We start from the raw sequence: 23498 nt of genomic DNA on the forward strand, positions 1-23498 counted from the left end.
ATCCAGAAACTTCACACAGCCATTGAATAGGAGAGGGACAACATTCCATAGGCCACAATCAACTCAATGTGAAGGAGATGTGTCACGCTGCATGAGGCAAATGGTGGTCACACCAGATACTGACTGGTTTTCTGATTCACGCCCCTACCTTTTTTAAAAAAGGTATCTGTGACCAAAATATGCATATCTGTATTCCCAGTCAAATCTATAGATTAGGGCCCAATCATTTTTTTTTCAATAGGCTGATTTCCTTAAATTAACTGTAATTCAGTAAAATCTCGGAAATTGTTGCATGTTGCATTATTATTTTGTTCAGTATACTTGCTGCTCCATCACAGACAGTCTTTCAATGGTTCATTTCAGAAGTGTGTGTTATACACATTTTATTAGAGCCACATCCACAGTAAACACACCTGCTGGTCTCTACATAGGTGGGAACATGGCCTGACAAACAGTTCTTGTTTTTCTCTTTGAGAAAGAATGAAGTTTCTAAATGAAAAGGACACTTACAATTCCTGGATGGATCTGATGGAATATATAGCATTCTTTTGGAGGTGTGGTCTAAAATACAGATCCCGAAGGGAGGATAACAGCTGATTTGGAATACAAACATCACCAAATAACATGATAAAATAGGACTATGACAATATAGATGAACAAATAAATAGACAAAGTTTCCACACATCCACAGACATTTCCTCATGTTGTACTGTTCTCCGGAGTTTAGACTCCGTGGCTGTGTTTACCAAATCCCAATGGACAATGTGCTGCTCAATCACAGCAAAGAGATGCTGCAGCAGATCAAGCTCTTCAAACCTGTCAAAGTTCCAAGTTCAAGACAAGAAGAGGTCTTTCAGTCCAAGAATCCACTCTGGGGTTGTGGAATTGTCTGAAGTTCTGCTCAACAGATGCTCTCTCCAGCTCAGGCCTTTCTGACAATCCGCCGCCCACTCTTCCCAGCAGCCCTCCTCCAGTCTCGTCCTCTATCTGTCCTGCAAGGCTGGCTACTGACCCGCCAGCTACTAGGGCAAACTCGGGCACTGAGGGGTAGAGAGGAGGGAGTAACAGCTGAATGAATAATGTTTTTGTCATGCTGTATTGTAATAACTGCATAATAGCCTGTAATGATGAATATTAGTTTTTCAAACACAAAAAAAGTTAATTATAATAGCCATAGTCTACTACCATTGATGCATTTTGTTATTCATCCCATAATAGCATACACATAGCCCTTACCTGCTACTCCACATCGGCCCGGCTCGTTTGCGGGGCTTGGCAGCTTGTCTCCGGTACTGCAACCAGCCGCAGACCAGCTCATGAGCTATCATCATATACAGCAGGAAGATGAGAACAGCGGGATCCATCCCGAACGAACGGTAACGGGCTGCTGTGCAGGTATTCGAAGAGGACGTATGGCGCGAGCCTGGGAAGGAGGTTGTCCAGGGAGCGGGGGCCAGAATCGGTTCGCGCGTGGTATACTCCGTTTATTCTCGAGAGCAATGAAATAATTTGTCCTAATGGAATTGCAACCGAGATTTTCTCGAGTCCTGCTCCTTCCTAATTTGCGCCTAATAACCACCCACATCTATGGGTGTGTGCGCTGTCACTGTGTAGCCTACCCCACCCGTGCTAATCTCACTATAGACTAGGCTACAGCCGAATGATGCCTCCACACCTATCAATACAGTGTGTACCCCAACCATCTTTGTATGAGTTGGTCATCTAATCGAAAACATGCTACTGTGCAAGTGACCATTATGCTTGTAATACTATTGATGCCACCGAAGAGGACAGGGGAGGATGTTGCCGTGGAGACATGGCGGTTGCTAGGGTGGGATGTCGTGTCGTGATTCCCTTGTCCATCTGTTTTTTTTTTTTTGGATCAATCTCATTTGACCAGGGCAAAGCCATCTGGACTCTTGATCAGGGAGCCAAGAGAAATAACATGATGCAATTTACTTACCTTATGATTACACATTAGACCCATAATTAGGCTACACATAGATCTGACTGGTTTTAGTTTAATATATCTACCATGTATGTTACTTGTCACAAGATATGCAATAGCCTCATAATCAAATGAATGGTGATATTTATTGTAAAACTGAACTGATGCAATATGGTGCATGACATTTTCTGTTTTAATTAGTAATATTCATCATCACAAAACATACAACTAAGCTACATTTCAATACCATTTTGCTTGGAAATACATGCTCATCATTATATTTTCCTTTTAGTCTTTTATTTGCCCTAGAACATCAGCACTCTATTTGGAAGCAAATTGCAACAAGGCACCTCTCTATGACAGGTTCTAATATAGGGTATCAAATCCCTTTCTCTGTCTTTGTCTCTCTTACTTGAAGCTTAACCAGCTGTCTTCTATGACTGTTTATAAACAGCTATATAGCATGGCTCTCATATGAATAAGCTAGAAGTACAATTTAGCACTGTAGCCAACAGATAGGATTCTGCGACAGACATTTTTGTCAGAGTGTTCTTCATTTCTACTTCATCTAACTCATTATTAGTAGAATTACCATAGCAGAGCAGTGTCTGTCTTGTCTCTGAAGACCGAAGAGGCAATTTCATGCTTTGGCAGCTAGAACTGCATACAGTGAGCCATCTCATCTCATTGACCTCCAACTATCCTGACAGTCCACCAGCAGAAGTCCCAGACTTCACTACCCAGTCAGTCAAATCTGCAGCTGCTTCATTGATTGCAATGGCACATGGATGAGAGTGAGTGTGTTTGTGTGTAGGGTTTGTGAAGGTGTGCAGTGGATGCTATAGCCATTCACTCACAGTTAGCAAGTCGATTCTATCCTGATATCCAGGTGTGTGTGTGTGTGTGTGTGTGTGTGTCAGGTGCAAGACGACACAAGCAGTTCTTCTGCTGTGATATCGCCTTAATTTCACAAAGCCACCACTAGGCAGCAGTCTCCCCTTCTACACCATCTCCTTCCTCACTAATTCTGTGGAATCCTGCAGACACACAAAAACATATATTTGTAGGTTATTCACAGAACACATTAGAATAGAATAAATAAGTAAATAGAAGTTCATTGATTGAAAGTGGGACATGTACTTACAGAGAAGCATACTTCATTAGTGAAGTCCCCCGCCATTGGTTGTGCCGGAACTGGAGACACGGTCATTCGGTCCTGCTGAAAATGGACACAAGGAGAATGACAACAAAATGTACAAATATTTCACGTTAGAAACACCTGGAGCCGTTCCTTGAACCAGATGAAAAAACCCCAAGCCATAATACTCACTGTGAGGTGTGGGTCATACATGTCGTTGGCAATGCCTTCGATAGCGGAAGGCGACACTGATCGTTCCACAGCTCCGCCAGTCATTGCCTTTGTTTTGTCCTGTGTGCGCAGGTAGTAGTACAGCAACACTCCCAGAGTGGCCAGCAGCAGCAGTACCACGATGATGGAAGCTGCAATACCTCCTGTGTTGTCTGGTTCTGGTGTGGCTGTATTGGACATAAGGTGTTATTAGACAAGGGTTGCTCAGCCAGGCCTGGCGAGTGGCATGAGCCATGAAAACGATATTGCTTACGTCTTAGTGGGTCTTTTGCTTCACCAGCACAGTTGAATCCTATGTCATAGTCAATGTCATCCAGGGCCACGACTCCAGTGTATCCTTTGAAACCCTCAAATATAATCTAGAAACACACAATCTCAATGAACAACAACCCTTCCTTGCAATAATACAATATGAAACAATATATACAGGTAACTGGCAAAATAAAGTAAACACCAAAAAAAAGTGTCTTAATAGGCCGTTGGGCCACCATGAGCCCGAACAACTCCAATGTGCCTTGGCATAGGAGGGATGCGACACGAGAAAATCCAGCATTTGGTGTTTTGTTGATGGCGGTGAAAAACGTAGTCTCAGACGTCACTCCAGAATCTCCCCTAAGTGTTCAATTTGGTTCAAATCTTGTGACCGAGAATCCGAGATGCACGCGTACACGATCACAAACACACACTTTAAACCCCCCATGCTCCGTTGAGACCCCTCTTTCAAAGTCACTGAGATCTCTTCTTCTAGCCATGGTAGCCATAATAATGGGCAACTGGGCATTTTTATACATGACCTGAAGCATGATGGGTAGGGGACTTAATTGCTTAATAAACTCAAGAACCACACCTGTGTTGTGTGTGTGTGTGTGTATGTGTTTGTGTGATGTCTGACCTGATACTCATTAGTAGAAGTGATGTCAACATTGAAGCGTGACCAAACTGCTCCCACCTCTTCCACACTCAACATTTGTTTCAGGTTCCCTTCAGACTGCCTCCACACCTTCAGATGACTACCATCTGCATGGACACAGTATGGAATATAACGACATTAACAAACTGGCAACCAGGATCATCACCATCATGGTCGGCATCATCACATAGAAACAGACAGGTAAGGCAGGTTGTTTGATAGAGTTAAGACAGCAGTGGTGGTGAAGTCCAGTGGTGTAGGTTGGGTCTTACGGGTGACTGGTTTGTACACCCAGAAGCGCAGGCAGGTGCCCTTGGTGGAGGGCAGATGAGGACTCAGCAACCAGGCCTTGTATTTGGCTGTGTCCCTGGTGCTACTGGGGAGGAACAGGAAGTGACCTGCAGAATGGACACAAGGACAATAAGACTGGGACCAATCAGAACATACATTCTAATCTGGAAGAGTCGGATTTCAGAGGCCAATTTGATGCTTATGACGAATCTTATAATGCATTATAACTGCTTCATACCTGCATGCTTTAAGTAAAGTGTTACCATTAGGTTTAATGAAGACCTTAGCTTACAGTAAATGCATTTAAATGTGTCAGTGTGTCACCTCTCTCTGTTCCAAGGGTGTGGTCATGGGATGGGGTGGGGTAGTGGGTCTCTGCCTCAGCACTGGTCAGCTCCCAGTCCAACTGGTCTAGCTCAGGGTTCTGAGAGTTGGTCCAGTCACACATATCCATCTCCAGGTCACACTTAGTACCTGACAAACACACCAGCATGCATGTCACTAACACACACAATAAGAATAATTATCTCTCTCTCTCTCTCTCTCTCTCTCTCTGTGTTTGTGTGTGTGTAAAGTACTGACCAAGTGTTTGACAAGGATGGTTTGAGAAAATTATGTCATCAACTGAGACCTGAGTGCCTTTGCCACCTGCTCCCTGCACCTCAAACTCCAACTGAAACACAAACAATTTTCAATTCAGTCATTTAGCAGACACTCTTATCCAGAGCAATTTTAAGTGCCTTGCACAAGTCTATATCGACAGATTTTTCACCTAGTCGGCTCGGGGACTCAAACCAGCGACCTTTCGGTTACTGGCCCAACTAGGCTGCTTACATCTGACCTTTCGGTGCTTGCAGTGTCTGACCAGTAGCTTGATCACATGACATCATGTACACTACCTGCCAGTCTGTGATGGTGCTGCTGATGTTGCCGTTGCCATGGCGCCAGACATCTCCCTGGTCCAGGTTGTTGGAGAAGATCTTCACCCTATCTCCTTTCACTGGCTTCATGTACACAGTCAGCAAACCTAAAATGGAACACACACAAATCAAATCAAAATGTATTTGTCACGTGCACCGAATACAACAGGTGTAGACCTTACAGTGAAATGCTTACTTACAGGCTCTAACCAATAGTGTGAAAAAAAGGTATGTGTGTGTAGGTAAGTAAAGAAATAAAACAACAGTAAAAATACATTTGAAAATAAGAGTAGCAAGGCTATATACAGACACCGGTGAGTCGGGCTAATTGAGGTAGTATGTACATGTAGGTATGGTTAAAGTGACTATGCATATATGATGAACAGAGAGTAGCAGTAGCGTAAAAGGAGGGGTTGGCGGGAGGTGGGTGGCGGGACACAATGCAGATAGCCTGGTTAGCCAATGTGCGGGAGCACTGGTTGGTCGGGCCAATTGAGGTAGTATGTACATGGATGTATGGTTAAAGTGACTATGCATATATGATAAACAGAGAGCAGCAGCAGCATAAAAGAGGGGGTTGGGGGGGCACACAATGCAAATAGTCCGGGTAACCATTGGTTATCTGTTCAGACGTCTTATGGCTTGGGGGTAAAAACTTTTGAGAAGCCTTTTTGTCCTAGACTTGGCACTCCGGTACCGCTTGCCATGCGGTAGTAGAGAGAACAGTCTATGACTGGGGTGGCTGGGGTCTTTGACAATTTTTAGGGCCTTCCTCTGACACCGCCTGGTGTAGAGGTCCTGGATGGCAGGCAGCTTTGCCCCAGTGATGTATTGGGCCGTACGCACTACCCTCTGAAGTGGAGCACATGTTTTTTTGTAGTACTTTTACCCCTTTTTCGTGATATCCAATTGGTAGTTACAGTCTTGTCCCATCTGCAACTCCCGCTAGAGCGCGATGGGATAAGGACATCCCAGCTGGCCAAGCTGGGATGTCCTTATCCCATCGCCTCTGCGTGCAGCTATTTTCCATCGCTCTAGCGGGAGTTGCAGATGGGACAAGACTGTAACTACCAAGGCCAAGGCCAAGCCCTCCCCTGACCCGGACGCTTGGCCAATTGTGCATCGTCCATAGTAACTCCTCAAGCACTTCGATGCCTTAGACCGCTGCGCCACTCTGGAGGCCCCAGCATGCAAAGTGTGATGTGTGACTGAGGGTGGGTATGTACTGTAAAAGGTATATACTCACCAGGATTCTCTCCCCCCATGTGGTACCAGAAGTGAACACACTCTGTTTGTGCCACGCCAACTCGCACAGGGGATGTAAGGGTGGCCACACTGCCCTGTGGTAGGATCTCCACATCACTGTCTGCCATCATGTAGTACCCTAAGGACCAACAATAGGATATGTTTAAGTAGATTCCATGTATCTCTGTATCTCTCACTACTAGTATTTCTGAGAGGTATTGACATGTTGAAAGCACCGAGCTGTCTGTTTAAACTACTAGCACACAGCTCAGACACCCATGCATTCCCCACAAGACATGCCACAAGAGGGCTCTTCACACTCCCCAAGTCCAGAACAAACTATGGGAGGCGCACAGTGCTACATAGAGCCATGAGCTACATGGAACTCTATTCCACATCAAGTAACTGATGCAAGCAGTAGAATCAGATTTAAAAAACAGATTAAAAATACCACCTTATGGAACAGCGTGGACTGTGAAGCAACACAAACATAGACACAGGCACATGCATACACACACATGATAACATACGCACTACACACACATGGATTTTGTGTTGTAGATATGTGGTAGTGGAGTAGGGCCTTGAGGGCACACATGGTGTTGTGAAATTTTGCCAGACCCCAGGAAAAGCAGCAGGATCCATAATAAATACAAATACAAATGATCTCCTTTTGTTGTTCTATTTCTCTCTCTCTCCTTCTCTCACCCATCACTGTCTCCAGCGTGTGGTCTGTTTTTGGCCCAGTGTTGGAGGACTGCCAGTTAGTGTGGAGCCAGCGGGCAGTGCCAGTGGTGGTGTAGCCGCATTGCTGGCCTTCAAAGGAGCACTTATTGGGCACAGTGCATGGGCGGTTCACAAATGCCACGTCATCTAGTGCAACCTGCCCGTCAAAGCCGGAGCGCACTGCTTCAAATATCAGCTGTGTGTGTTTGTGAATCAGAGAGGAGGAAGGAGAGGGGAACAGGGGTGGAGAGAAATGGAAGTGTCATATCAATGTCAACATGAACAGACATATTCTATTTTTGTTATTATTCATGTTTATGTGTCACTGGACCTAAAGCCTGTATTGAACCCACTCATACCTGGAAGCTAGTCAGCTGCTCAGATACTGGACAGTGTCCCTCATGCCAGAAGTTGCCATGGGCACCGCTGCGGCTCCATAGCAGACTCACACCGCCGTAGGCATCACGCAACTTAACCCTGAGTGCACCTGAGAGGGATAGAGAGAGGGGGAAACGGAGGGGAGTTGAGAGAGAAGGAGTAAAAACATAGGAAGAGGATGTGAGAGGAAGAGAAGAGGGAGATAGAAATAGGATGCGAAAGTGGTTTTCACTGTGTTCAGGAGTGACTCCTCTGGAAGTCAAGGAGAGCCCTTCATCCTCACCTGTCTCAGGCCCGTAGAGCTTATAATAGAAGGACAGGCAGTGATGTCCGGAGGTGCCTGGCTGACGGTACGATAACAGACGGCCAGACACACCCCGTAACAAGGGGTTCCATACGTCTACAGCAAGGCTTTTACCTGTAATCAAAGACATGATTAATTAAGGCGTTATAGACATCTAATGACTTAATGATCAGGTCCATTGTTTACATAGAGAACACTTGGAGTAATGCTACTATGTGAGAAGTACGACATGTTTAGAATGTAAAACTGGTAAGTGGTTATGTGAACCTGGCTGACTATTCTATGCAGGTGTAAGGTCATGTTAGTACCGACTCCAATGGAATGGTCCATCCCTGTGAGAAGGCTCCAGTCAAAGTTGTCCGTTTGATCCTGGTACCAGTCACACAGTCCCTCTTCAAAGTTACATGACAGAGCTGTCCAGAAGAAACAAATCATATCAGCAGAAAATCAACTAAATAAAATACTTTATACTATACAGGATGTGTGTGACCATACTGAAATACCAAATGATCACAACAAAACAATATTTGTTCAAACTGAAACATAAATTGCTTACCTGTGGGAGAGGATGGGAAATACTGAGTGTGACAGTTAATGAAACGAACATCCTTCACAGTTACTCTGGCACATGGGCACAACTTCCTAGCACGAGCCACAAATTCCATCTTGGAAAGAGAGGGGCAGTGAAAGAAAGAGTAAATACCAGAAAGAGTAACCACAGCATCAAAAAAAAGGAATACATTAAATACGGTAGTAGATAATACAAGATAATTACTGGCTACAAACAAGGTCCCCCAAACCAAACTATAAGCATGTCCTGAAGGTATCATACCTGGAAGCGGTGATCCCTGGCTCCGATGTACACCTGCGCCTGCTGGTACACCCCCTCTACAGATCCTGTTTTCCCACTGAACTCCCACAGCCTGGGCAGACTGCCCAACAGACTGTCAATCACCCGGATGGACAGCTCACCTAGGGGAGAGAACGGGGAACAAAGAGGCAGAGGTAAAGACAAGGAGCGGCAGATGTCCTGAACTGTAGGAGGGACATAGGTTTTGGTTAAGGGGATTGTTAGGGTTTGCTTGCAGGTGGCTGAGGCTGTGTTACCGGTGTGATTGCTCTTGCTGGTCAAGGAGTAGGAGAAGTTGAGGGTGCAGGCTGGCCCCGAGGGGCCCAGGAGAGGGGTGCGTGTCTGGGCCTCAGTCAACTGCTGCCCTGGGGCTTCAGCTAAAAACAGGTACTTGTCTGAGGGCAGAGAGAGAGATGGAGAGAGGTGGAGGTCTGTCACTATACTGAAAAACAAACTAAACAAAATGTACAGCTGACCAGACATGGCCACTCATACCTTATAGTATCTTGATATGCATAACACACACAAGCAAGCACGCACGAACACACACGCACGCACGCACACACTCCGCTGTCCAAAAGTTACCTTTGGGGGTGTCATTCAGCACCCACTGCTGGCTTCCAATGCTGCTGTCTGTCCATCCAGAGCTGCCCTTCTCATAGGAGAAGTCCCCTACACAAACACACACACTAAGAACATGCAGATTCACACTAAACATTTTTTGACAAATAATACAAATACAGTTGAAGTCGGAAGTTTACATAGACTTAGGTTGGAGTCATTAAAACTAGTTTTTCAACCACTCCACACATTTCTTGTTAACAAACTATAGTTTTGTCAAGTTGGTTAGAACATCTACTTCGTGCATGACACAAGTCATTTTTCCAACAATTGTTTACGGACAGATTATTTCACTTCACTGTATCAGAAGTTTACATACACTAAGTTGACTGCCAAAAACAGCTTGGAACATTCCAGAAAATGATGTCATGGTTTTAGAAGCTTCTGATAGGCTAATTGACATAATTTGAGTCAATTGGAGGTGTGGATGTATTTCAAGGCCTACCTTCAAACTCAGTGCCTCTTTGCTTAACATCATGGGAAAATCTAAAGAAATCAGCCAAGACCTCAGAAAAACAATTGTAGACCTCCACAAGTCTGGTTCATCCTTGGGAGCAATTTCCAAATGCCTGAAAGTACCACGTTCATCTCTACAAACAATAGTACGCAAGTATAAACACCATAGGACCACGCAGCCGTCATACAGCTCAGGAAGGAGACCCATTCTGTCTCCTAGAGATGTACGTACTTTGGTGCGAAAAGTGCAACTCAATCCCAAAACAACAGCAAAGGACCTTGTGAAGATGCTGGAGGAAACAGGTACAAAAGAATCTATATCCACAGTAAAACGAGTCCTATATCGACATAACCTGAAAGGCCGCTCAGCAAGGAAGAAGCCACTGCTCCAAAACCGCCATAAAAAAGCCAGACTACGGTTTGCAACTGCACATGGGGACAAAGATCGTACTTTTTGGAGAAATGTCCTCTGGTCTGATGTAACAAAAATAGAACTGTTTGGCTATAATGACCATCGTTATGTTTGGAGGAAAAAGGGGGAGGCTTGCAAGCAGAAGAACACCATCCCAACCGTGAAGCACGGGGGTGGCATCATCATGCTCTGGGGTGCTTTTGCTGCAGGAGGGACTGGTGCACTTCACAAAATAGATGGCATCATAAGGAGGGAAAATTATGTGGATATATTGAAGCAACATCTCAAGACATCAGTCAGGAAGTTAAAGCTTGGTCTTAAATGGGTCTTCCAGATGGACAATGACACCAAGCATTCTTCCAAAGTTGTGGCAAAATGGCTTAAGGACAACAAAGTCAAGGTATTTGAGTGGCCATCACAAAGCCCCGACCTCAACCCCATATAAAATTTGTGTGCAGAACTGAAAAAGCGTGTGCGAGCAAGGAGGCCTACAAACCTGATTCAGTTACACCAGCTCTGTCAGGAGGAATAGGCCAAAATTCACCCAACTTATTGTGGGAAGCTTGTTTAAAGGCAATGCTACCAAATACTAATTGAGTGTATGTAAACTTCTGACCCATTGGGAATGGGATGAAAGAAATAAAATAATTCTCTCTGCTATTATTCTGACATTTCACATTCTTAAAATAAAGTGGTGATCCTAACTGACCTAAAACAGGGAATTTTTACTAGGATTAAATGTCAGGAATTGTGAAAAGTGAGTTTAAATGTATTTGGCTAAGGTGTATGTGAACTTCCGACTTCAACTGTATAATACACCTACAATAATACATACATCGTAAACGCAGAGTACTCACCGCACTTGGCCTCGTCATCTTTATCCGCACAGTCTTCATGAAAGTCACAGATCTTACTGGTATCGCTAGTGCAAGGATGCCCAGGAGGTTTGGGGAAATTTGCTAATGTGACATTTCCTGCAAGAGGAAAGGTGGGAAGGGGACAGAGTGAGCGGGTAAGTAGATGCAGTATACATGCTATGTTATGACCATATTGCACTGTGCTGTTGGTTAACATTATTAGTAGTTCAGTATACATTGTGTGATTCAGAAAATACCTTCCTTGTATGTGTTTATTTGGTTCACCTTTAGAGAGACGGCAGGTAGGAGACATCATAATGCTATCTATAGCAACCCCTCCATACTCCTTGTCTCGGATCGCAGCCACAAACACAAGCTAAGACAGATGAAAGTCATTAAAAGGAGAAAGAGAACAATATGCAAATGAAAAGGTGGTCAGTGTTCAACCGGCTTTTATACCAATACTGTCCCTCGTCCAATGTAAAGCTCTTTGATTATCTGGAAAAACATCTGGAACAGATGTCCACGCTTTGCTTATGTCCACCAAGCTCTATCCAGTCCACTCACCTGGAAGCTGGTGTTGCTATTGATCTCCACCTCAGCCTTGACCCAGAGGTCCCCTAGGGCACCCCCTCTCTGCCACACCGGGTAGATCTCAGTGTCTGCCACCAGCACAGACAGGCCTCCAGACCTGGGCCCAAACTGGTGGCTGTACATCACCATCTACAGGGCAGACATGACGTTCATTTAGGTGTTTTTGCTCACATTAAAGAGAAGTATCTATAACTTTACAGACTGTAGTAAATTAGTCATTAAAGTGAACATAATGATTGATTCAACTATTGTTACCTTGACTGAGAGGTTATCAATATGATGACTGTCAGAGTGATGATATAGTGTGTGTATGTGTGATGTGCGTTTGGTAGCCTTACACCAGTAATGTAAATGTGGCTGGTTTGAATCCCCGAGTCTACTAGGTGAACAATCTGCCGATGTGCCCTTGAGCAAGGCACTTAACCCTAATTGTTCCTGTAAGTCACTCTGGAGAAGAGTGTCTGCTAAATGGCAAAAATGTTCAAATGTAAATGTGCGTATAAAGTTCAAAAGACTGGCCTGCCAAGGTAGAAGCCATGTGTGTGTGTGGAGACAGCATGATAGAGGGGTGTTTTGGAGAAGCCTTGTTGTGCCTTAGTGCATACCTTGCATGGATGTGTGCTATTGGTTGGTTCCAGTAGAGGGCTTTGAAAGGATGTCCAATCAGATTTGAGCCCGCCTTCAGGTACAGTGACATACAGGAAGTGACCTTCAGGGCAATAACACAAGTTGAAGACATCTCACTGAGGAATAAAATCAGGACACAACAAGTATTAATATGTTTCTATAATGACATTGAGCTTGTACCCGATGCAGTGTTGTTGGAATGGTCTCTACCAGGTCCTTTAAAAGGATCTGTCATGGAGATATTGGCCTGACTGGTCCTTGTCCACTTCAGACTAGTGGAGAGAGTCCTCAGGTCCCAGTTACACACTCCTTCCTCAAAGTCACAGCCCCAGTAGCCTCCTAAACACACAAAGCCACACAGAGTTCATAAAAATAGTGGAAGAGGGTTAAAATAAGGATGAAATAAGGTGTCTCTCACCACAATTCTGCTCGTCAGTTTTGTCACCACAGTCATCAGTGCCGTCACAGACCTGATGCTGCTCCACACAGCCCTCCCTGTTACACTGCAGTAACCCTGCAGCACACGACTCCCCTGGGACTGGCACTGAGAACAAAGAGAGAGGTAGAGGGGGAGAGAGAGAGAAAGAGAGAGAGAAGAGTTAAAAGAGCAATCTCTCTAAACTCAAAGTGATGTTAACACACTGACACAGAATAACAGATCTGAGGAAGAGAGCATAAAGAAACAGAGGAATCAAAAGACAGAAAAAGAGAGAGACTCACGAGGCAGGGCACAGTCGAAGAACTGCAGCTGGTCTATAGCCACGTCTCCGCGGCGCCCCTCGGTGCGTTGGGAGTGGAGGCGGATCTGGAAGCTGGTGGGGATGCGTCCCAGGAAGACGGTTGCCTCCCTCCAGCCACGCACGCTGGTGCTCTCAGGACGCCAAACCACTGCCTGCTGGGTGCTGTCCTCCCTATACACAGAGGCCCACAGTGGGGCAGGACCCAGCCCTGTGAACCCTGGTAATAGTATAAAGGTTATATTTTGGGGGAATTGACCTCATTCTACACAGCAGCTAAACCCTGTGTTTCCCATGCTAAAACTGACCAGAAGAACTAGCTAAATATTACTGTAAAACCCTTGATTTTGTAATGCTATTGTATTACCTGGGTCCCAGAGGAAGTATCTGAGGTGCATTCGGCATGAGGGAGAAGACTGTTTCATCATTGGAGATGCCATCACTGCAGTGCTGGGAGAATGTGCCTTCACTTCGGTCACTCCCATAAACCAACCTGAAAACACAACACGCAGTCATTGTGTAATCTCCCACACACAAATAGCCCCATTCACCAAAGCCTCATATACTACCCACCACTGCGACCTGTATGCTCTCGTTGGCTGGCCCTCGCTTCATATACGTCGCCAAACTCACTGTCTCAAGGTCATCTATAAGTCTTTGCAAGGTAAAGCTCCACCTTATCTCAGCTTACTGGTCACCATAGCAGCACCCAGCCGTAGCACGCGCTCCAGCAGGTATATTTCACTGGTCACCCCCAAAGCCTACTTTGGCCGCCTTTCCTTACAGTTCTCTGCTGCCAATGACTGGAATGAATTGCAAAAATCACTGAAGCTGGAGACTCATATCTCCCTCACTAACTTTAAGCATCAGCTATCAGAGCAGCTCACAGATCACTGCATCTGTACACAGCCCATCCAAATACCTCATCCCCATATTGTTTAATATATATATATATATTTTTTTTTTTTCTTTACTCCTTTGCACCCCAGTATCTCTACTTGCACATTCATTTTCTGCACATCCATCACTCCAGTGTTTAATTGCTAAATTGTAATTACTTTGCCACTACGGCCTATTTATTGCCTTACCTCCCTAATCTTACCTCATTTGCACACACTGTATACAGATTTTTTTCCTATTGTGTTATTGACTGTACGTTTGTTCATTCCATGTGTAACTCTGTGTTGTTGTTTGTGTCGCACTGCTTTGCTTTATCTTGGCCAGGTCGCAGTTGTAAATGAGAACTTGTTCTCAACTGCCCTACCTGGTTAAATAAAGCTGAAATAAAATAAAAAAATTAAATAGAAGATGTGAATTACATTTTTTAGTAGTGTGTGATACAAATCTTCTTAGCTCTGTGTTAAAAACATTTTTTTATTAGTGTACATTCACTGAGAGAGCAGGAGTGTGCATAAGCACTGAGTACCTATCTGTGTGTTCTAGTACTGTCGAGAGTGTACCTGTGGCTGTGCCAATGGTGAAGTCTGAGGAGGGTCCGCTGTCTGGCAGTGTGTCCCCTCTCTGACGCCTCTCCCAGGAGTAGGCCTTCTCCAAGGACTGGTCCTGCCAGCCACACACATCTGGGTCCTCAAAGTCACACACAAAGTCCATCCCTCTGTAGCCTTGGGTTTCACACCAACACGCATGATACAAACAGGCAGACAGACAAGCAGACAGGCATCACTTAAAATCAAAAGCTTGTTTTGCAATGTGTTGGTCTGAGGGAGCTGCAGTGTGTGTTCTTGGAAATTGTTTTTTCTTGACCTTGAACTTTTTCCATCCCGTTCTAGTGATATAACATAAGGTTTGGTAAATGGCAGAGCTGCATGATTGGTGTTCAGTGGCAAATGGGCACGGTCACTGGAGCACAGGTACTATAATTGATTTGTCCGGCTCAGTCAGAGCAGAGGGAGTCTTACCACAGCCGTCTTCATCGATGCAGTCTGTACAGTCACAAACAAAGTCACACTTCAGCTCTGGGGTCTGGCATGCAAGTGTCTCTGAGCCAATCGCTGCAAAACAACAGACTCATCATTGACTTTGAAAAGAATCACCATCTACCAGTAGGAGAGTGATTTAAGCAGAAAAAACTAAATCTGTATTTTTTAAGTGGCCAATTGCATAAATGCCCCAGTAGGATCTTCCATTCTTGGACCTGAGTATGTGCTAGAATTATCCGGGCAGTAACTAACCCCTTACCTCCCCTCTTATCAGAACCCATTACAATCAACATTTTATGAGGCTGCTAATGTTCGCAGGCTCAAAGGCCATGCGGTGCAGAAATCTGGTAAATGGAAATGTTCGATCCAAGGTCCCTGATAGCAGGCATTACAGAATCCATGTCACAAGACTTCATAAAGTAACACTGTACACAATAAATAACCATTTTTGTGGTAGCAGTAACTTACGAAGCCACAGGACCTCGGTCCATCATGCACCTGTGATCTACACAGCCTATTTTAAGTCAAAAACAAAAGCGATATTGCACTTCCTTTATAACTGTGAATTTAAAAAGTTTCCTTGTTGCTGACACAGCAGTGAGTTCAGTAAACACTAGCCTACATTTAGCAAAGTACTGCATGAAGACTACAGTGTCAATGTTCTTACCCCAGAGAAACATCAGCAGTAAAACCAGTGCTGAAAACCCTCTGTTAAATCCCATGTTACCCTTCTCTTTCTGCTGGAGCTGTGGACGTCTGAACACCACCTGGCACCTACTAGACTGTGATAACAACCACAGTCTGCCTGTGAGCTCCTCTGATCTGCTGATAGATAACAGATAGACTTTACATCCACCTGCATCGGTCAGAGCCTTCGGTCGTAAAACAGCACATTCCATGTTTAAAGGCACTTTACTGAACACAGGACTAAATATTGTGGCTGAATGCATTCATCAAAGGTCCTGAATTCCTCTTCATGTCACTGAGCACTGCAGAGCTGCCATGTAGAAACTTGGCTCTGATGAGCATGTTGAAGTCAAGGCACTGAATACTGAACAGGATACTAATTTGCAATGTATACCTTTATGAAAGTATCAAACTTGTGTGATATTGATACTTTACATTCACTATAGATACATAATTGAATTGGCAGTAGCACAAACTGACAGCAAGGTATATTTTAGGTACATGATTGAGTGTAGACTTGCCGTATACTGTATGTATACAGTGATGTAATGGTAAAAACAATAGGTGGGTAAACTGATTGCGGTGTAAACTGCATTTACCCTCCACTATACCACTGTGCCTGTATGGCAACATCGGAAGTTAACACATTTCAGATCAATGAGTTCATCTGACCTTATCTGATATCCACATTTATAATCACTCATGTAGCAGTTGCTCAACAATTTGAAGTTTAGTGGCTCCCAAAACCATATGAACTTCCTGTAGTTAGAGACACAGTGAGATAAAGTAGAGAGAAAAGTAATGACAGATGCGTTTATCTGTTATGAAACAGGAGGGAGCTATTTGAAAGATGGAGTGTTATAGTTCCCCTATGTTGAACCACATTGCTCAACATGATAATGGTTTTATGACCCCATGACCGGAGATGGAATTTCATACTCATTCGTTTTCAGGTACCGGTATTGTATGATATAAAATGTCCTTACTAACATGAATTCATTCTAATAAAGCATACATTACAATGTATTAAATCAACGTAAACATTTATTCGTTTTATGGTTAAACATAAAAAGATTCCTGTTAAGTAATATGTTTTCCATGTATTGTTTCACTGAAACAAAATACAAAATCAAGCAGTGTTCTGGGTATATTAGTCAGCAACTAGGTCAGCATTTCCCAAAATGTTTAACTTAGCACTACACAGCTGATTCAAATAAACAAAGCTGGATGATGATTTGATCATTTGAATACGCTGTGTAATACTAAGGCAACAAAAATAAATCTGCACCCCTTGGGGTCCCCAGGACTGAGTTTGGGAAACGATGAACTAGGTAATGTGTCAGTCTTAGTCCCAGCTTTGTACCGACAGGTTTGTCTTCAGATCTCACATAATGTGATGCCACTGAGGTTTTGCGGTGTTCTGTTGGCCCACACTCAGGAAGGAGTTAGGCCTGAACCAAGTCCAAACACAGAGGTGGGTCCAGTGTAGGTCAGTATCCCTCATCAGCCCAGGTGATCTCGTATTTAGGATAGCGCACCTTCAGTTTCTCTGTGGAAACAGCGTGATTTGCTTTGCCAAAGCCCTGCAAAGAACAAGAAAGCAATTGAAAGGATAACTTGGCTGCTAAGAAATAACGAACCTCAAGAGATGTAATATCAGCCATGCATTATCAGAAAACCCAATCAATAGACGTACGAGTTCCACTGAAATAACAACACTATTCTGCATTCTCTTACCATGGAGTAGCCATAGACGTGGATCTTCTTTGACTGGCAGTCGTGCTTAATCCTTCCTCCTCCAATACATTCACAATCCAGGTGCCCTCCTTTCTCAAGCTCCTCTGCTACCTTGTCATAGATATCCGCTGCAGTGACAAAAACACAAAATCATTAATGCACTCAAGGTTTCAGAACCCATCACTTGGAAATACTCGAAATACACTATTTCAAAAGCACTGATGTGCAAAATAACCCAGTGAAAGTCTGTTATTTGTATGAGGAATGTACACTATATCTACAAAAGTATGTGGACACCCCTTCAAATTAGTGAATTTGGCTATTTTGGCCACATCCGTTGCTGACAGGTGAATAAAATTGAACACAGAGCCATGCAATCTCCAGAGGAAAACATTGGTAGTAGAATGGCCTTACTGAAGAGCCCAGTGACATTCAATGTGGCACAGTCATAAGATGCCACCTTTCCAACAAGTCATTTTGTCACATTTCTGCCCTGTTAGAGCTGCCCCGGTCAACTGGAAGTGCTGTTATTGTGAATTGGAAACGTCTAGGCGCAAAAACGGCTCAGCCACAAAGTGGTAGGCCACACAAGCTCACAGAATGGGACCGCCGAGTGGTGAAGCGCGTAAAAGTAATCTGTCCTCGGTTGCAAGACTCACTACCGAGTTCCGAACAGTCTCTGGAAGTAACATCAGCACAAGAACTGTTCGTCTGGAGCTTCATGAAATGGGTTTCCATGGCCGAGCAGCTGCACACAAGCCTAAGATCACCATGCGCAATGCCAAGTGTTGGCTGGAGTGGTGTAAAGCTCGCCTCTCTGGAGTGATGACTGACGCTTCACCATCTGGCAGTCCGACGGACGAATCTGGCCTTGTGCACAAAGCGCGATTTGTCGAGATCGGTGTAGAAGAACATGACTGGCCTGTACAGAGCCCTGACCTCAACCCCATCGAACACTTTTGGGATGAATTTGAATCAGTGCCCAACCTCACTAATGCTCTTGTGGCTGAATGGGAAGTCCTCAAAGCAATGTTCCAACATCTAGTGGAAAGCCTTCCCAGGAGCAGCGGTGGAAAAAGAACCCAATTGTTTATACTTGAGTAAAAGTAAAGATACCTTAATAGAAAATGACTCAAGTAAAAGTCACTCAGTAAAATACTACTTCAGTAAAAGGCTAAAAGTATTTGGTTTTTAGATATACTTAGGTATCAAAAGTATCATTCATTTCAAATTCCTTATATTAAGCAAACAAGACGGCACGATTTTCTTGTTTTTTTATTTTACGGATATCCAGTGGCACACTCCAACACATAATTTACAAACAACGCATTTGTGTTTAGTGAATCTGCCAGATCAGGTAGTAGGGATGTTCTCTTGATAAGTGCCTGAATTGGACAATTTTCCTGTACTGCTAAGCATTCAAAATGTAACAAGTACTTTTGGGTGTCAGGGAAAATGTATGGGGTAAAAAGTACATTATTTCTTTAGGAATGTAGTGAAGTAAAAGTAGTCAAAAATAAAAATAGTAAAGTATAGTACAGATACAAAAAAATAAGTAGTACTTCAAAGTATTTTTACATCACTGCCCAGGAGAGTGGAGGCAATTATGCATCGTCTCTACCTTCTTGCCCTTTGTTTTGTTGTCTATGCCCAATAATGTTGTACCATGTTGCTACCATGCAGTGTTGTCATGTGTTGCTGCCTTAGGTCTCTCTTTATGTAGTGGTGTGTTGTCTCGCTTGTCGTGATGTGTTTTGTCATTACACACACACACACACAGTTGAAGTCAGAAGTTTACATACACCTTAGCCAAATACATTCAAACTCAGTTTTTTACTATTCCTGACATTTAATCCTAGTAACAATTCCCCGTCTTAGGTCAGTTAGGATCATCACTTCATTTTAAGAATGTGAAATGTCAGAATAATAGCAGAGAGAATTATTTCTTTCAGCTTTTATTTCTTTCATCACATTCCCAGTTGGTCAGAAGTTTACATACACTCAATTAGTATTTGGTAGCATTGCCTTTAAATTGTTTAACTTCGGTCAAACATTGAGTAGCCTTCCACAAGCTTCCCAAAATAAGTTGGGTGAATTTTGGCCCATTCCTCCTGACAGAGCTGGTGTAACTGAGTCAGGTTTGTTGGCCTCCTTGCTCGCACACACTTTTTCAGTTCTGCCCACAAATTTTCCATAGGATTGAGGTCAGGGCTTTGTGATGGCCACTCCAATACCTTGACTTTGTTGTCCTTAAGCCATTTTGCCACAACTTTAGAAGAATGCTTGGTCATTATCCATTTGGAAGACCCATTTGCAACCAAGCTTTAACTTCCTGACTGATGTCTTGAGATGTTGCTTCAATATATCCACATCATTATCCTCCTCATGATGCCATCTATTATGTGAAGTGCACCAGTCCCTCCTGCAGCAAAGCATCCCCACAACATGATGCTGCCACCTCCGTGCTTCACGATTGGGATGGTGTTCTTCGACTTGCAAGCCTCCCCCTTTTTCCTCCAAACATAACAAATGGTCATTATGGCCAAACAGTTCTATTTTTGTTTCATCAGACCAGAGGACATTTCTCCATGTGCAGTTGCAAACAGTAGTCTGGCTTTTTTATGGCGGTTTTGGAGCAGTGGCTTCTTCCTTGCTGAGCGGCCTTTCAGGTTATGTCGATATAGGACTCGTTTTACTGTGGCTATAGATACTTTTGTACCGGTCTCTTCCAGCATCATCACAAGGTCCTTTGCTGTTGTTCTGGGATTGATTTGCACTTTTCACACCAAAGTAGGTTCATCTCTAGGAGACAGAACGGGTCTCCTTCCTGAGCGGTATGACGGCTGCGTGGTCCCATGGCGTTTATACCTGCGTATTATTGTTTGTACAGATGAACGTGGTACCTTCAGGCGTTTGGAAATTGCTCCCACGGATGAACCAGACTTGTGGAGGTCTACTTTTTTTTCTGAGGTCTTGGCTGATTTCTTTTGATTTTTGCATGATGTCAAGCAAAGAGGCGCTGAGTTTGAAGGTAGGCCTTGAAATACATCCACAGCTCCAATTGACTCAAATTATGTCAATTAGCCTATCAGAAGCTTCTAAAGCCATGACAATTTTCCAAGCTGTTTTTGGCAGTCAACTTAGTGTATGTAAACTTCTGACCCACTGGAATTGTGATACAGTGAATTGTAATTGAAATAATCTGTCTGTAAACAATTGTTGGAAAAATTACTTGTGTCATGCACAAAGTAGATGTCCTAACCGACTTACCAAAACCATAGTTTGTTAACAAGAAATTTGTGGAGTGGTTGAAAAACGAGTTAATTACTCCAACCTAAGTGTATGTAAACTTCTAACTTAAACTGTATACACACACATACATAACTGCTCAAAAAAATAAAGGGAACACTAAAATAACACATCCTAGATCTGAATGAATGAAATAATCTTATTAAATATTTTTCTCTTTACATAGTTGAATGTGCTGACAACAAAATCACACAAAAATAATCAATGGAAATCCAATTTATCAACCCAGGTCTGGATTTGGAGTCACACTCAAAATTAAAGTGGAAATCCACACTACAGGCTGATCCAACTTTGATGTAATGTCCTTAAAACAAGTCAAAATGAGGCTCAGTAGTGCGTGTGGCCTCCACGTGCCTGTATGACCTCCCTACAACGCCTGGGCATGCTCCTGATGAGGTGGCGGATGGTCTCCAGAGGGATCTCCTCCCAGACCTGGACTAAAGCATCTGCCAACTCCTGGACAGTCTGTGGTGCAACGTGGCGTTGGTGGATGGAGCGAGACATGACGTCCCAGATGTGCTCAATTGGATTCAGGTCTGGGGAACGGGCGGGCCAGTCCATAGCATCAATGCCTTCCTCCTGCAGGAACTGCTGACACACTCCAGCCACATGAGGTCTAGCATTGTCTTGCATTAGGAGGAACCCAGGGCCAACCACACCAGCATATGGTCTCACAAGGGGTCTGAGGATCTCATCTCGGTACCTAATGGCAGTCAGGCTACCTCTGGCGAGCACATGGAGGGCTGTGCGGCCCCCCAAAGAAGTGCCACCCCATGACTGACCCACCGCCAAACCGGTCATGCTGGAGGATGTTGCAGGCAGCAGAACGTTCTCCACGGCGTCTCCAGACTCTGTCACGTCTGTCACATGTGCTCAGTGTGAACCTGCTTTCATCTGTGAAGAGCACAGGGCGCCAGTGGCGAATTTGCCAATCTTGGTGTTCTCTGGCAAATGCAAAACGTCCTGCACGGTGTTGGGCTGTAAGCACAACCCCCACCTGTGGACGTCGGGCCCTCATACCACCCTCATGGAGTCTGTTTCTGACCATTTGAGCAGACACATGCACATTTGTGGCCTGCTGGAGGTCATTTTGCAGGGCTCTGGCAGTGCTCCTCCTGCTCCTCCTTGCACAAAGGCGGAGGTAGCGGTCCTGCTGCTGGGTTGTTGCCCTCCTACGGCCTCCTCCACGTCTCCTGATGTACTGGCCTGTCTCCTGGTAGCGCCTCCATGCTCTGGACACTACGCTGACAGACACAGCAAACCTTCTTGCCACAGCTCGCGTTGATGTGCCATCCTGGATGAGCTGCACTACCTGAGCCACTTGTGTGGGTTGTCTCATGCTACCACTAGAGTGAAAGCACCGCCAGCATTCAAAAGTGACCAAAACATCAACCAGGAAGCATAGGAACTGAGAAGTGGTCTGTGGTCACCACCTGCAGAACCACTCCTTTATTGGGGGTGTCTTGCTAATTGCCTATAATTTCCACCTGTTGTCTATTCCATTTGCACAACAGCATGTGAAATGTATTGTCAATCAGTGTTGCTTCCTAAGTGGACGGTTTGATTTCACAGAAGTGTGATTGACTTGGAGTTACATTGTGTTGTTTAAGTGTTCCCTTTATTTTTTGAGCAGTAATATATAAATAAATAAATAAAATGACAAAACACCACTACATAAAGAGAGACCTAAGACAACAATATAGCAAGGGAGCAACACATGACAATACAGCATGGTAGCAGCTCATAACATGGTACAAACATTATTGGGCACAGACAACACAAATATATATACATTTCGTTTTTTTATCCCAGTCCCCGTAGGAGGCCTTTTGGTAGGCCGTCATTGTAAATAATAATTTGTTCTTAACTGACTTGCCTAGTTAAATAAAAATAAATATTATAGCAGCAAAGGGGGGACAAACCCCATACTAATGCCATTGATTTTGGAATGAGATGTTCGACGAGCAGGTGTCCACATACTGTTGGTCAAGTAGTGTATTTACTGTCGCCACACCAGTGGAGCTGTGCACTGTGCAGTTGGGGCTGGACTGACTGACACCTCAAGATATTTTTTCAGTGACATAAGCCCCACCTACTGGCTCGCAATCGTCACTGCCAGCACAGTACGAGTAGTAGTGTGTAGTTATTAGATCAGTGACATATACATGAATCATACTAAAACTTAAAGACAAAAAGCATCATAATTATTGGTCCTCTTACCATGATATTCGGCCCAGGCATATCCACGTACAATATCTACGCTCGAGTCGTCGCCGTCTTCTTTACTGTGTACTCGAATGAGAACGTATTTGAACACACCCGTTGGGTCGATTTCTGCCTCTGGAATGTTCGCCATTAGGGATGCAGCCTTCGTTTGAGTACACATTTTTCCCCTTAAATACTTCCACGAAATGCAACGTATTTCGCTAGCTCGCACAGCTGATAATGGTTGAATTTGAAATAGTAGACAATTCTTCCTGCGATGATCAACGTGGAAAGGTCCGTAGCACACTTCCGGAAATACAGGATGGTATCATGGTACTTGTAGTTTTAGTCAGTTGTAGTCAATATACAAACGCC

The 23498-nt window shown here is 44.1% G+C and overlaps 2 protein-coding genes across 3 annotated transcripts; both read right to left on the reverse strand.

Moving 5' to 3' along the window:
• Window positions 1-2075: 2075 nt before the first annotated feature.
• Window positions 2076-16021, reverse strand: mamdc4 (MAM domain containing 4). 2 transcript variants are annotated; one of them, XM_045689997.1, is made up of 29 exons: window positions 15853-16021; window positions 15165-15257; window positions 14706-14867; window positions 13613-13738; window positions 13229-13465; window positions 12927-13052; window positions 12689-12847; window positions 12487-12590; window positions 11855-12010; window positions 11573-11663; window positions 11288-11404; window positions 9527-9613; window positions 9199-9336; window positions 8924-9063; window positions 8648-8756; window positions 8400-8504; window positions 8071-8205; window positions 7769-7896; window positions 7392-7605; window positions 6685-6822; window positions 5418-5545; window positions 5101-5191; window positions 4843-4992; window positions 4500-4625; window positions 4210-4334; window positions 3571-3676; window positions 3279-3484; window positions 3093-3164; window positions 2076-2985 (listed from the first exon to the last, which is right to left on the reverse strand). In XM_045689997.1, exons 1-29 carry the CDS (start codon window positions 15905-15907, stop codon window positions 2950-2952), a joined length of 3660 nt encoding a protein of 1219 aa, XP_045545953.1. In that variant the 5' UTR covers window positions 15908-16021; the 3' UTR covers window positions 2076-2949. The 2 variants fall into 2 exon arrangements, with proteins under 2 accessions (XP_045545953.1, XP_013984123.2); XM_014128648.2 differs by having other exon boundaries at window positions 3093-3167.
• Window positions 16022-16898: 877 nt separating this feature from the next.
• Window positions 16899-23447, reverse strand: phpt1 (phosphohistidine phosphatase 1). The gene is made up of 3 exons (XM_014128645.2): window positions 23139-23447; window positions 17610-17737; window positions 16899-17455 (listed from the first exon to the last, which is right to left on the reverse strand). The coding sequence occupies exons 1-3, from the start codon at window positions 23302-23304 to the stop codon at window positions 17363-17365; spliced, it is 387 nt and encodes a 128-aa protein (XP_013984120.1). The 5' UTR covers window positions 23305-23447; the 3' UTR covers window positions 16899-17362.
• Between the last annotated feature and the right edge of the window lie 51 nt (window positions 23448-23498).

Source organism: Salmo salar, chromosome ssa11 (assembly GCF_905237065.1).
Source record: "Salmo salar chromosome ssa11, Ssal_v3.1, whole genome shotgun sequence".
Taxonomy (NCBI): domain Eukaryota; kingdom Metazoa; phylum Chordata; class Actinopteri; order Salmoniformes; family Salmonidae; genus Salmo; species Salmo salar.